The following is a 14,041-nucleotide window of genomic DNA, read 5'->3' as shown; positions in this document are numbered from 1 at the left end:
TCAAAATAAGGCTTCTTATTCTATTCTGTGGAATGAACTAAATAAGTTTACATTTACCTTATTCTCATCCCTTAAAATATTTTAGACATTTTAATCGCATCTTTTTACTTTTCTTGGCTAAAAACCTACAGGCACAGTATCCCCTCTTGCCTCCCCAGAGTGGAGTGTGGTAGTGTTAGGGTTCGGACATATTGGATCAGAATCTTTTGATGTGGGACCACAAATCTACATTTTCCATGGATATACAAGGTTTTTCTCACACACGCTTGATGCAGAAGACCACTGTCCCAGAAGTTCATGGGGAGTATAGCATGTAGACTCACCTGCTTTTTAAGTTAGGAGCCCAGGGGATTCCTCTACAAACTGACCTAAAACTCTCCTTAATAAGCTTGGAGGCAAGAGATTCCCTCACTGATTAACATTTTCTTTTTGACCTAGAACACACCTGTACCCCAAATTCAAAGCTTCTTTTCAAAAAGTTACAGACTTCCTGCTTTTGATATTTAGAGCTTCAGCTTACTGGTGTGGAGTACTTTATAAAATCTTTACCAGAATATGGGTCTCTTTCTGCTCTTAAAACTATCATTTGTACTAAACTTACTGTACTTTGTATATTTCCTTATTTTTCCCCCTTTGAATATTTTCCCATTTTAGAGGGCTAAACTGTTTATATCCACAGCACTACAATAAGGACCTCTAACTCAGATGAAACTTGTGTCTTTGCCACAGAGAAGAAAAATTTTAAATGCAAAACAAAAAAGACTATTCCCCAAGGCAGAAGACAGTGAACAACTATGGTCCAACATGACCGTCTCCTTCATCTGCCCTTACTCCTTTGCTTCCTTTGCTCCTCTCCACAGTAATTCAAATGCTAGAATTGCTAATCGTGTCCCCCACCCCCACAAACACACATTCTTGGATCTTAGAGTTATTTGGGGAAGATCATAATTCAAGGTCTTGCATTTCTCATCTTTAACATCCGGACACTTCACTACAATGTGTTTAAATAAGCACTAACCTTCTTGATAGCTATTGCCTTCTAAAATGCTATCTCCTTTTTATCCCTGATGTCAGCATAGTGTCAGAGTTAGCTTTCCTAAAACAAAATGCCAGAGTATTAACAATAAAATGATATCATTAATGCTGTAATAAATAGTAGTAATTCAACATCATTGATCAAGCACATAATAAAACAGGACAGTCATGAGGTAAATAATAAATTATAATAAATTCTATGTGAACACTTTATTATATTTTATAGCTAGTCTTAAATGCATGAAACTGAGAATCTATATAATACCAAATTTATTTTTGTAATATAGCCAGTATAATGTAGATAACTCTCTATTTCTAAACATAAAAATCATAAAGTTTTTATTTTGCATTTGGTAACGAGGTCAAAGTAGAACAAGAGAGGTGATGTAACTTCTCAGATAATCGTATGATTTTAAAAGACCCTAGAAACCATCTAGTTTAACTCCCATTTTACAAAAGAGGATTAGAAAATCAGAAAGATTAAGTGACAGATTCAAGGTTATGAAGTTAATTAGCAACAACAGATAAACTAAAAGGCAAGGCTTCTGAATTCAAAATCTGCCTGTCCTTTCTCCCCACATCCTACAAGAACAAAAGTGGGATGTAAATTGAAGACATTTTAGTTATCTGATGTGTGTGTGCGTTTCTGTGGGGAGTATAAAACATCCTTGGTTTGCAATGAAGGATGTTATCTCACAGGAAATCACAAATTTCAAGTCTTTGGATCAGGCTATAATATTACAATCAATTTTAATTATTTGTATCATGAATAAAACTTCATCCATAACACTGTGTTTTTAAGAACAAAATAAAATATGAATAAAAAGAGGTTATGAAGATAGACCTAAGAAGCTTTAACTTCAGAAATGGTATAATTTTTAAAAAGATAAAAAGTCAAATTTTTTGGATATGACAATAGTACTCAGTGGTACTGAGGTGATGTCCTTGACATTTAGAGGATTGCACAATCTGTACGGTAATTTTCTTTTAAATGTGTCAACATATGCTACAGGGTGTCTATTTGTAACTATATTTCTACATTGTCTCTAAGATGAAGGTTCTAGGTATTTATATTGCTTTCTCTAGTAGACTTAAGACAAAAACCTTCTTTTCTTCCTTTGTCTCCCACCAACATCACACTAAAAAAGCTGTATTTACATTTCAGTGTTCACAGGTTCTACTTTACTATTTTGGAAGTACATACAGAAATCCATAGGAGCAAAAATTTCATATTTAAAGCTAAATTAGACGTCACAGAAATTTCTCAGGGGAAGTTACAGGGACAAGATGTACTTAGGTACATGGTGTTGAGAGGAGACTGAAGGGGGCACAGGCAGAAGTCTAACTAGACTTCTAATTAGAAGAGGTTTTCAACACTAGAGAGAACAGTGGCTTGGACTGCTATGTTAATAATGAAAGTAGGGGGATTTGTTGGTTTCTGAGTATGTTTTTAGGGTAGAGCTTAGATTTGTTGCTCAAGACTACATTTGGAGTTTGAATGAAAGATAAGCATTGAGGATGGCTCCAGGGATCTTTGGCCAAAGTGACTGTAAGTTTGGAGATGATTTATACCACATATTGGACATTGAAGTCACCAAGCATTTTGACAAACATACTGTTGAAATGAATACCAAGCAGACTAGAACTAAACTCTTCCGCAGTGACCTGCAGGTCTGTAGATGACAGTGGGAGATGAGGTTAGAGATAAGAGGAGAAAATGGGGGAGGGACCTGTCACCTGCAGATGATAGTAGCAGGGAGTACTGGATAGTACATTCTTACGTACATTCTTATGTAATGAAATTAAAGAGAAAATATCAAGGAGAAGGAGAAAGAATAGTCTAGAAATATCAATGAGGAACTACAGGGTCCTGCCAAATCTCTATGATTAATGATAAGAGGGGTGTGAAGAGAAAAATCTCTCATGTGGGTGTGCTGCAGGGGAAACAATGTCCTTTTCTCTGCTCTGGAGAAGGTTTTAATGGTTAATGGGTTTGTTACAGATCTGTCAAACTGCCTAGCCCTGCTATAGTTTGGAGTAGTATTTTCCTCTATAGAGGAAAATACTATTGATCTCTTAAGAATTCTTAATCTTTGGGATTGATTTTGGTAGATCATATTTTCTTGAAAAACTATCCATTTCATCCATCTTTTCAAGCTTTTACAGCTATTAAAGCAAAGTGGTCTTTTAACGATTCTTTCAATTTCTTCTGTTTCTGTTATTTCCCTCTCAGAATTTATTAGGTAAAGTTGCACTTTCTCCCACTTTTATTGATTAGTTTAGCTGAAAGTTTATAAATTTATTTATGTTTTTATTTATTTATATTTCAAAGAACCAAATTTGGATTTATTTATTGGCTTTAGAGATGTTTACAACTAATTCATAGTCGTCAAACTTATTAATTCATTTTCGTGTTTCTTTGTGGTTTTTGTTTATTTCACTTACGAAGTATCATAACAACTATATAAAGCCTTCACAAAAGTTTCTCAAAAAGAAAAGCATGGACTAATTTCACTAAATAAAATACCAACAAATATAATCCAGCAGTTTATTTCAAGATTAAAATACTAAGGCCTACTTGGATTTATATCAGGAATGAAAAATAGATTTATTATAGGAACTGTATTAAGATCAATCATCCTAGCATTGGCTCAAAAAGAAAATTCATTATTGTCTTCATAGCTGATGGATATTTATTTGACTTGAATAAATGACCATTCTTATTTTTAAAAAGTCAATAAAATAAGAATAGAAGAATGCTTTCTTAACATAATAAAATATGTTTTTTAACCATAAACCAATATAATAGGGAAATGTAGGAGGTACTCCCACTCAAATCAAAGTCAAGACAAGCATTTTTATTGGAAGTACTAGCAAATGAAATTAAAGGGAAGAAAAAAAATAGAAAGACATCAAACTATCACTACTTATAAAATATATTCTTGGATAACGTAGGAACATGAACTGGAAAACTACAAAAACATAAGAGAATTAAATAAGAAAGTGGGTTAAAATTAATGTAGATTAACAGCTTTTACATATGTGTCAACCAATTAGAAGAATGAGGAAGAAGGAGTCTATTTACAGTAACAACAAAAGATGAGAAACAACCCAACAAAAAAATGTATAGGACATATATAAAGAAAATATTTTTAAAATAAAATCTACTAAAGGACACAAAAGAAAACATGGACAAATGAAGAGACAGAAAGTTCTTAGATAGAAAGATTCAACACCAACAATGTATAATTTAACCCTAAGTAATTAATTTATAAATTTAATGTGTTGCTAATAAAAATATGGTAAAAAAAACATACTTAAGTAGCTTTTATAAAGTCAAAGAAAAAAATTTACAGAAAGAGTAACCAGCAAATTTTTAAGGAAGAAAATCAATGAGCTAAGTTCACACCACTGTGTTATAAAGCATAGTTTAAAATCTTAACAATTAAGATTGTGTGATAATAGCTCATAAAAAAATAGCTGAACTAATGGAATAGTGGAGAAAGTCTAGAATCACATTCAAATACATAAGCAAAGATATAATAAACATAACATCTCAAATTAATGAGTAAAAAGATGAACCATCTGATATATTATGTGAAAAATGGCATAGTTGCCTGAACAAAAAAAATACTGCTGGATCAATACCTCCTATTGTACAGTAGGATAAATCCCAAAAGCAACAAAGATTTAAACATACAATATGAATCCACAAAGTCACTAGTAGAAAATACAGAATAATTGTAACCTGGGTTTAACAAATCAGTAGAAAGATGGGCAAAGATTGTGAACACAGAATTCACAGAAAAGGTAACAAAAGTGGAAAACATAGGAAATGTACTCAAACTCACTCATAAGCAAACGGATAAAAAAATAAATACTATTTTTTTAACCTATCAGGCTGGCAAAAATCCAGAAGTTTGATATGACACATACTAGGGAGACTGTTCAGAATTAGCCATACTCAGACCTGGCAGTTAGAATTGCAAATTGTTATAAGACCCATAGAATACAATTTGGCAGTTCTCTCTAAAACTTACAATTGTATGTACCCTTTGGTCTAACTTCTGGGAATTTACTTTATTGATATACTGGCACACATTCAAAATGATGTGTGCTCGATGTTACTTATTTCTTCATTGTCTGTTAAAGAGAGACTGACACGTAAAGTCTATCAACAGTGGGTTTCTTAAACAGTATTACATATATATGAAGGAATATTATGTAGCTGTGATAAAAAGTTTTAAGGGAATTATCCAGTATTCATCTGGAAAGAACCCTAAGATACACTGTGAGGGTGAAAAATAAACCAGCAAGGTTCAGCAATGTATTAATATTAACTTCATATTTTCTTAAAATGCATACTGAAAATCTGGAAACAAACAAGAAATCAATAAAAGGGATATCTCAGGGATATCTCTTGGGGGGAGGCAGATAGATGTAGTTGTAATAGTTGGAAGTCTTTTTTACTTTTTTCTCTCTTACTGTCTCTCTCTCATATATATCTATGAGATTATATTACATATACATAAATATATAGATAGATTTTCTAGATAAATTGTATATGTTTATAAAAATTTTAAAAATAATTACTCTGACACTGAGAGATGGCCTCAAAACCCTGAGGCATCACGTGTTACATGTTATCTGTGACCTCTCACTATGAGCAGCCTTGCTTTTCACTAATAAAGCGGACACATGCCTCTGGTATTTCCCAGTTCCCACTCCCCCTCCCAACAGAGACTTGCATCCTTCACATCTGTGAAACTACAGTTAATTATTTTGTGGTTTAATCTTGACTTTATTGTACTTTTCCCACAATTTGAACAAAGAAGAATATGCAGTTCCTGAGAATCCAGTCTCTCTGATTTTCTGATCTAATTTAGATGTTTATAAGATAAAAGAATGCTTGTGGTGCATCTTAAACTTAATTATGGGGTTTAAACTGCAGCGATGAAAAGACTGCATTGCTTCTGATATAAATTACCTTCTCTCTGCTGGAGGAGCATTATCCGCTGCTTGGACGGTGAGCGCATAAGTCTGCCCAACTATCAATTCCACCCCCGGAGCGATGGTGATAAGCCCTGTTGTTTTATTGATGACGAAGTCTCCCTGAGCCCCAACCAGTATTTCATATGTGATCTCCCCGTTTGACCCTTCGTCTGCGTCGACTGCAGTGAGCTGGAATTGAAAATAACAACATAAATCCTCTTGGGACTCAACTTTTCACCATTGTATCATTTTTTTCCCCCAACAAAAGAAGCTTGCTTTCAAACACACACACATAAAGTAAGTAAAAAAAGTTCTCTCGACATGTACACTCTTGTTTTCTTGAATTGAGGCTACTGTGTTCTAATGCTGAAGCAATCACATCAGGAAAGATTTTTTTGTTCTTGTGAGAGTGATAAAAGATTTTGAATCTTGAAGACTATTTTAATTTCCTAAAGCAAAAAAAAAGGAAAGCCCGTCCCTATAGGAATTTTTTTTTTCTCTGTCTTATCACCTGTTCTTGACACATAAACACATATTAATAAGGACGGAGGCCTGGAAAAAATGAATTGCTTTTATTATTCCCATCCTTCCTTTTGCTCTAATTTTTTCCAGTCTTAATGTTTTCCTTCCCATCTCCCAGAGATTCTCTTGTCCTGTAATTCTTTTTACTTACACATGGCTTTAGCAAAAATTCTTATAGTCTTGTTCACAATGACTTATAAAGGATTGATAAGGCTTAGAGTATTACCTTTTCAAAAGCAAACAAATGCATCTCCAATTGTAGAATATCTAATTAGAAAATTAGAATATCAAGCCCAAGAAATATTTTTTTTGAGAAAAGGGATTCAATTCAGAGTCCCTGACATAATACCACATGAGCATCTGTAAGGCTAATTTGCACATATTCATAATCATTTTGGAGCAAATGATACGCAATAGTTAAAGACTATTTTGAGTCGTTATATATGAAAAGAGAATAACCATTATTAATTTCATAAAGCCAAATTAAGGTCATTATGATTTAATATATTAAATAAGCCTCCTTGACTTCCTGATAAATATAAATTTACTTAAGAGGGCAAAAAAAAAAAAAAGATTCTACTGGGAAATCTTACAATATGCATTTTACAAAGAGTCACAGAATTTTCTGTTTTCATCCTTTGACAGATAAAGAAAAGAAAGCTGGCCTCAGTTTACACATAAGGGGAAAGCAAAAGTTTCCTGTTAATAAAGAAAACACACAGGGTTGTAATAAATAAAGTTGCAGAAAACAATTTTCTTATTTATTGACATTATGTATTTCTTATCCATGAGTTTCACTTCTATAAAGTAGCAGTTCTTTGTCATCCACAGACTTCTTTGGGCGGCTATTGGACATTTTGGTGCACTTTCTTAGATAAAATGCAAGTGTACACATTTACCTTGAAACTTAAATTCAATTTCAGAAATGCTGTGTTAATTAATGGCCCATTCAAAGGATCATGTTAACTATCCTAATGAAATGTAAACAAAGTACTTTACACACCTCATCATGCTTAAGGGGATATACTGTGCATAGCCTATTTCGATTTTTATTATACACTGCAATTAGAATGATAATGTGCATAGAAATAGCAGCGACAAAAATAATTGAGAGAAAAAAAGGAAATCTGAAGAGAGACATACATTCAGCTAAGTCTGAGATTGGGTATTTGGGGGCGAACAGATGTGACTGCCAGAAGGAAAGGCACTTCATGAAATGATTTTGGGACTTACGTGAGGATGACAGACATAGTCCTAAAGGCAAAGGAGAAGGAAACAATTTGCAGAAAACAGTCAGAATGAATGATATATATTTATGGAGAACTATTCAAGCCAGACAAACTCATTCTCTTTTGTGTGTGGATAAAATTAGAAAATTAGAGGACAGGGGTAGCAGAGGAGATATCAATTTTGATTATAGTAAATCACTTAACAAAATGTCTCAGGCAATCTTAATTAAAATTTAGCTCAAATTGGATTCAATATTAACATTCTTCCTGGGACTTAAATTGGCTAAAGGAATTTAGTGATAAATAGCAATGCATCAAGTTAAGAAGAAGTGTTGAGAAACATGCTTAAGGGATATAGGTATTATGGTTGGTCTTATTTAACATTTCCATAAATGATACTGGAAAAGAGAAAGCTGGATGATAATTAAATTGAAAAAGGCACCCGTCTGGGAGGTGCTGTAAATACCAAACAGTACTGCAAAGCACAGGTGATAGAAACAACCCCAAAACTGCAGAGGCAGCCAACCACAGATAAGATAATATATTCAGGAAACACAACTAGTGTCACAGAAATCATTAGCAAGTAGGAAGTTTAACAAATAAGCCAAAAAATGAATTCTATGTTTGTTACTCAAATAGCTTTATACAAATTTTCAGACTTTCAACACTAAGTAATAAAAGAGTGGGTCAAGAATCCACTTAATTGAGTCCCTATACATGCAAACAAAAATATTTTAAAGGAATTATTGGTGGTCCAAGATTAGAAAAGAGAGCTGAGACACTGACTCAGAATACCCTGAACACGGCAGCATCTTGTGAAAAACCCTGAAACTAAACTATGGTGGGGATTTAATTCAAAAACAACTCAATGATCTTGTGATCAGTGGTCTATGAGATTATAGGTATATGAAGCCTGTTCCTAATTTAGTGGGAAATTCTGCCCCGTAAATAAAAACGCTTTAATTTAATTTGTTTGTTTGTTTGTTTTTTATCTTCCATTGCATTTTAATCAAACTTCCATCATCAGAAGAGTTCTTGTAGCATACAGTGTTAGGATGGGCATGTTGACTTGGTCCCACAAATGGAATATCCACAGATTTGCACTTCAAACATGTATGAAAAGTAAAATATATAATATTTAGCTGTATAAATTTCCCCACTAATCACATTATCTTTAAAATAAATTACTACCTCTGTCCAATAAATTAAGCAGCCTGGAGTAACTAAGCAGACATCAGCCAAATGACATCCGTTTCTTGAAAACATTCTGGGGGAAATACTGGAGACAGTCAAATGCTTACAGGAATCAACATGAATTAAAACTAGGACGTTCAAAAAAAAAATCTACAACATTATTGAGAGAAATTTAAAAGTATGTGGAAAGACAGTCCATGTTCATGGATATAAAGACTCAATATTTTAAGATGGAAATTCTTTAAATTTATTTGATTTATAGATTCAGTGTAACCCCTATCAAAATTCTATCAGGCTTTTTGGTGGACATTGTCAAGTTAATCCCAAAATTATACAGAAATACAAGGGACCTAGAATAGCCACCATTTTAGAAAAGAAAAACAATGAAGAAGGAATTACACTATCAATTTGAAAACACACTATCTACCCACAGCAATCAAGATGTAGTTTTGACATTAGTTAGACATACAGATTAACAGAAGTCCAGAAGTAACCTCTTACATTTATAGCTAACTGACTTACAACAAAGATACCAAGGTAATTTATGGGGAAAAGATAGTTTTTTGAATAAAACCTGCTGAGATATTTATATGCAAAAGATTTTTTTAAATGAACAGAGACCTTTATCTCACAGCATATGCAATATTAATTAAAAATGGATCATCTAAATGTAAAATGTAAAAGCTAAAACTATAAAACTCATAGCAGGTGATATAGGAGAAAATCTTCGTGAACTCTTGTTGGCAAAAGTTTCTTAGATATGACACTAACAGCATGACACACAAAAATACAAAATATTTGCAAATCATATAGGGGCTTGTATTCAGAATTTAATGAATATCAGCCATTTCAACAAAATATGTTTAATATAATAAAACTTCAAATATAATTAAAGTCTGCAACACGACTGAGTAAACTATATATTTTAAGAATCATTAGTTTGGTTATAAGTTTTGCTTCTAATGCAAACGGGTTTAGGTAAGAAATTGTATGATCTTTAGTAAAGTTAAATTGTTTCAATATAAGACATAAAATTATGTACAAATGTAAGAGTATATTTACAATTTTGAAAGGTTTGCTCATCAAATCTTTATCTGGTATTTGCTTAAAATACTAAACCCCACTAAGACCTTAAATAAATATACCCCTCAAACTTTAATCATGATATCACAAACACACATATATGTACACACATATACTTACCAATATCATTATTTGACATACAATAAATTGTCAAAGTCATTAAAATACTACATAGACTTATCCTAATGTTGTTTATAATATTGGAAATTATAAAAATAATTTCAACATATAATTCTATATGTAATGTTTATACGTCCTCCTCAGGGTACTAAATAATATACAGGGCACACAGAGATATACACAGATAAGGCAGTAAAGAATATTAATTATCATAAATGCTTTATATAATTCACGAGAATGAATTGATAATAATAATAACTGGATGACTTTATACAAGATTTATCATTTACAATGCACATATGGAAGTAGTTCATATAACCAATTTAATACAGCTGGTACTATTAGTAGCAACATTTTAAAGATTAGAACACTGAAGTACAGAAGGATAAGCTATTTGTGCAAGGTCACATAGGGTACAAAGTGAAAGAAAGGGACACAACTGGTTAGTCTGGTTCCAGATACTATTATCCTTATTTTAAAAATTGTTTTTGTATTTTTTAAAAATTTTTATTGGAGTATACTTGATTTAAAATGTTGGTAACAGATACTATTATCTTTAAATTGGATTTAACATCAACTTTGCCACTTACAAACTTTGTGGATTTGGACCAATTTTTATCAGTGTACTAGCTCAAATTCTTTATAAAATCAGTCTGTGAACAAGGAATATCTTCATAGTAATTTCTAGCTCTAATATTCAATGACTTGTGACACAGCATTAGTAATCAGGAATGTTTTCAATGTAATGTATTTTTCCATATTAAGAGCAGTAAAGGGATAGCCTGGCTGAGGCTAAGAAGTTAGAGACCGTTTTGAGAAAGGGCTATGGGAGATAACACTTTGTGTGTGGCAGAGAGAATTCTTAAGCCAAATAGAATGCATTTCTAGAATGAGATTCTTTCTAAACTAATTGAGAGCAAATTACTTGAGGGAATAAATTCAATGGATATTTGGTGAATCCCTACTGTGTGGAAGTCATTGTGTTGACCACTGGTGGTTAGAGATCACTAAAAGGAATTTATGGTCCAGTAGGTTAGACAGAGACGTAAAAGCTGACTTTAGTGCAAGGCACAGTAAAATGTATGGGAGATAGAATTGCCACCTAGGTATGTGGGAGTATGATGGGAAGAACAATGAATTCTGACTTGCTATGAAAATAAAGACTTTATTTAAAACATAACATTTGAACTGTGTGTAAAAGAATGAAAAAAGGTATAATTTGGATTAAATTTTAAAACCTGAGAGAGATATCAATAGGCATAGAACAGGAAGGATATTCTATGCTGAAATTAAACGCAACAGACCCTCTATATAATCTCAAAGTTGGTTACATGGAGAGATGTATCATGAGATGAAACAAAAATACTTGAAGTATTACATAGCTGTACTTGACTACATGGTGTGGAGATTAGACTCTTCCTTCAGTAGGATAAAGACCTATTTTGACTTGTGTCTGTGTTTCAGAATAATCATTTGTAGCAATGAGGTGCGGAACCTGCAGAAATAGGGTTGTCAGTCAGAGTCTACTGTAGCAGCCTAATTTATGGCAGTGCATGGGCATGGAAAAGGAAATGATGACAGACAGATACATTCTGAAACAGCAATTTCAGAAACCGGACAATCATACAATCATCGGGATGTATGCAGGTGAAGGAGGGAGAAAAGAAACATGACTATAGTTGCTGGCCTGAAGCCTGGGTAATCCAAGATTAATTGGGCTCTTCAAAATATAATTGCCTCCAAAGAAGACAGGTTATGTATGTTTGAGTCTGTGTGTGTGTGTGTGTGTGTGTCTGTGTTTCTGTATCGGAAGAAAGATAATGTATTAGTCAATTTATCTTAGAATATGTCCAGTTTTAGCTGCCTGTCAAATATCCACCTTTCCATGTCCAACAGCTTGATGCTCAGGTCATCACAGGACATTTAACTTTGGGTGACATGAGTACACATAAAAGTGATGATTGAAAACTTGGGAATAGATGAAAGAGAGGAAATTTATATATTGATTTTTGGAAAATGTTAATATTGAAAGATTGAGAATTGAACAAGAAGCCAGCAAGAAGTCCCTCAGTCACCAGACAGCTAGGATGAGAACCAGGGAGGTTTTCCATAAAAGGGTAAATTTGAGAGTTTTACATAGATTAAGTACTGAGAAATATTTACTTCTGTATTTGACTCATTAGAATTATGATTTTATATGATTTTAGTAGTATGATGTGAGCGAAGGCCAGATTTATACCTATGTATTAATTATGCATAAATACATAATAAAATAATAAATTATCTAGATTTATCAATCCAAATGCTTAAATACATCAGAATACATTGGAATATCAGAGTTAGATAGTAGCATGAAATCTTATCTGGGAAGAGTGTTTAGACCACAGCATGCGAGGATTTAAAAATGCTTATAGGCCAAAGGGAAAGAATCAATAGAGAGGAAGAGATTATTGTAGTAAAATAAAATTGAAAGAATGGAATAACTAGTGAGCACAGGTGAAGGTGAGGAGAAGGGGTGAACTTTAAAGCAGTGAAGAGGAGTAAGAAACATGAAAAAAGAAAGTAAGAACTGAAAAACAAGAAAAATGGGAAGAGGTGGGGGTGACAATCAAAGGACTCAGCTCCATGAGGGACTCCATCTTAATAAATTAAGATTCCATTTTTCAGAGGGTACAAAAATACTGTTAAGGTTTAAGGCAGTTTTTCTCAAAATTAGCTACATATTAGAGCTGCTTTGTTTTATTAAACAAAATCTCTCCAAGTGACTCTACTGTGTGTTAACATATCATTTAAATAAAAATATTTCAGGGTGTAGTCCAGCCATCAATATTTTTAAAAGTTTCTCAGGTAGAACTCTAATACTCAGGACTAAGAACCATTGATTTAAGAGAATTGTAAAAGTCTAGGAATACCTTCTTTGGAGTTCAGACAGGATAGCTAACTACAAATATTAAAATCTACATCTTTAAAATATTAATATTATATATAAAAATCTATATCTCTAATACAGAGCAGCTGGTTTTTCAAGAAAACTAGCAATGTGTGAATGAGACCTTAAGACAACAGAGTGAGATATCATTTAGAGTCAACCTGGAAGATTTCATTGATGGCCTACAAAATTGTCTTTTGTGCAGCAAAAAATACACTGCATGAACTGAAGAAAAGAATCATACTCACTCATGCCAGTAATTTCTCTCTTAGCACAAGATGTGCTCATAATCTGCTTACACTTAATTTTCCAGTTGTGAAAGATGCAGTTGCTGTTTTATGGCAGTGCTCCCATAAGTGTATTTCATGAACCATACATGTCAGACTCACCCTGTTCCTTTTTACAATAAGCAAGCATAATAGATATAAAGTCAGAAGGCTAGTTTATAACTGAGAACTTTTAACAAGAACCTGGGTAGTATTCACATTTTTATGACCGATCCACGCTTGTGGACAAGGACAGCTACCTCATAATAAGAAGACAGTGGACTCAAATAATTATGTACTTACGTCAGGCCAAGATAGTCTCATGTCTACATTGAAAATGATCTGATTATAATACTTAAAATCTGTTTTCCAAGGCTCTCTTTGCTGGAGAATGTTCATTGTCTCCTTTGTTTCTAACACTTTCACTCTTTTTGACAACAGATTACTAACCAAACAGAAAACCAGCTGATCTTCTGTGGAGTTAGTGAGGAAAGGCAGGTTATTGAACGGTTAGTGGTGAATGGAGCATAAGAACCCATTTTATGACCCTTAAAATGCAGTTGCAGATCACAGTTCTGAATTACTTTGCTCTGTTTTAAATTTTTTCTCTCACTGGGAAATCTATTTCCTTTTATTTCTAGGCCCTTGGAGGATGTTTTATAGCCACACCA

General features: G+C 33.1%; 1 protein-coding gene across 7 annotated transcripts in view; it reads right to left on the bottom strand.

Moving 5' to 3' along the window:
- Positions 1-14,041, bottom strand: part of PCDH15 (protocadherin related 15) — a 751,961-nt gene that overhangs the window by 285,664 nt on the left and 452,256 nt on the right. For all 7 annotated transcript variants that reach the window (XR_014230935.1, XM_082339387.1, XM_082339383.1 and 4 more), the window contains one exon: positions 6,023-6,216. Coding sequence is in view for 6 of the 7 variants with exons in the window: in XM_082339387.1 (XP_082195513.1) it covers positions 6,023-6,216 (194 nt within the window). In the remaining variant the exon portion in view is untranslated. The remainder of the gene's footprint in view (positions 1-6,022; positions 6,217-14,041) is intronic.

Source organism: Balaenoptera borealis, assembly GCF_965194805.1.
Source record: "Balaenoptera borealis genome assembly, chromosome: 10".
NCBI classification, from domain to species: domain Eukaryota; kingdom Metazoa; phylum Chordata; class Mammalia; order Artiodactyla; family Balaenopteridae; genus Balaenoptera; species Balaenoptera borealis.
This window is presented reverse-complemented; position numbering and strand designations above follow the sequence as displayed.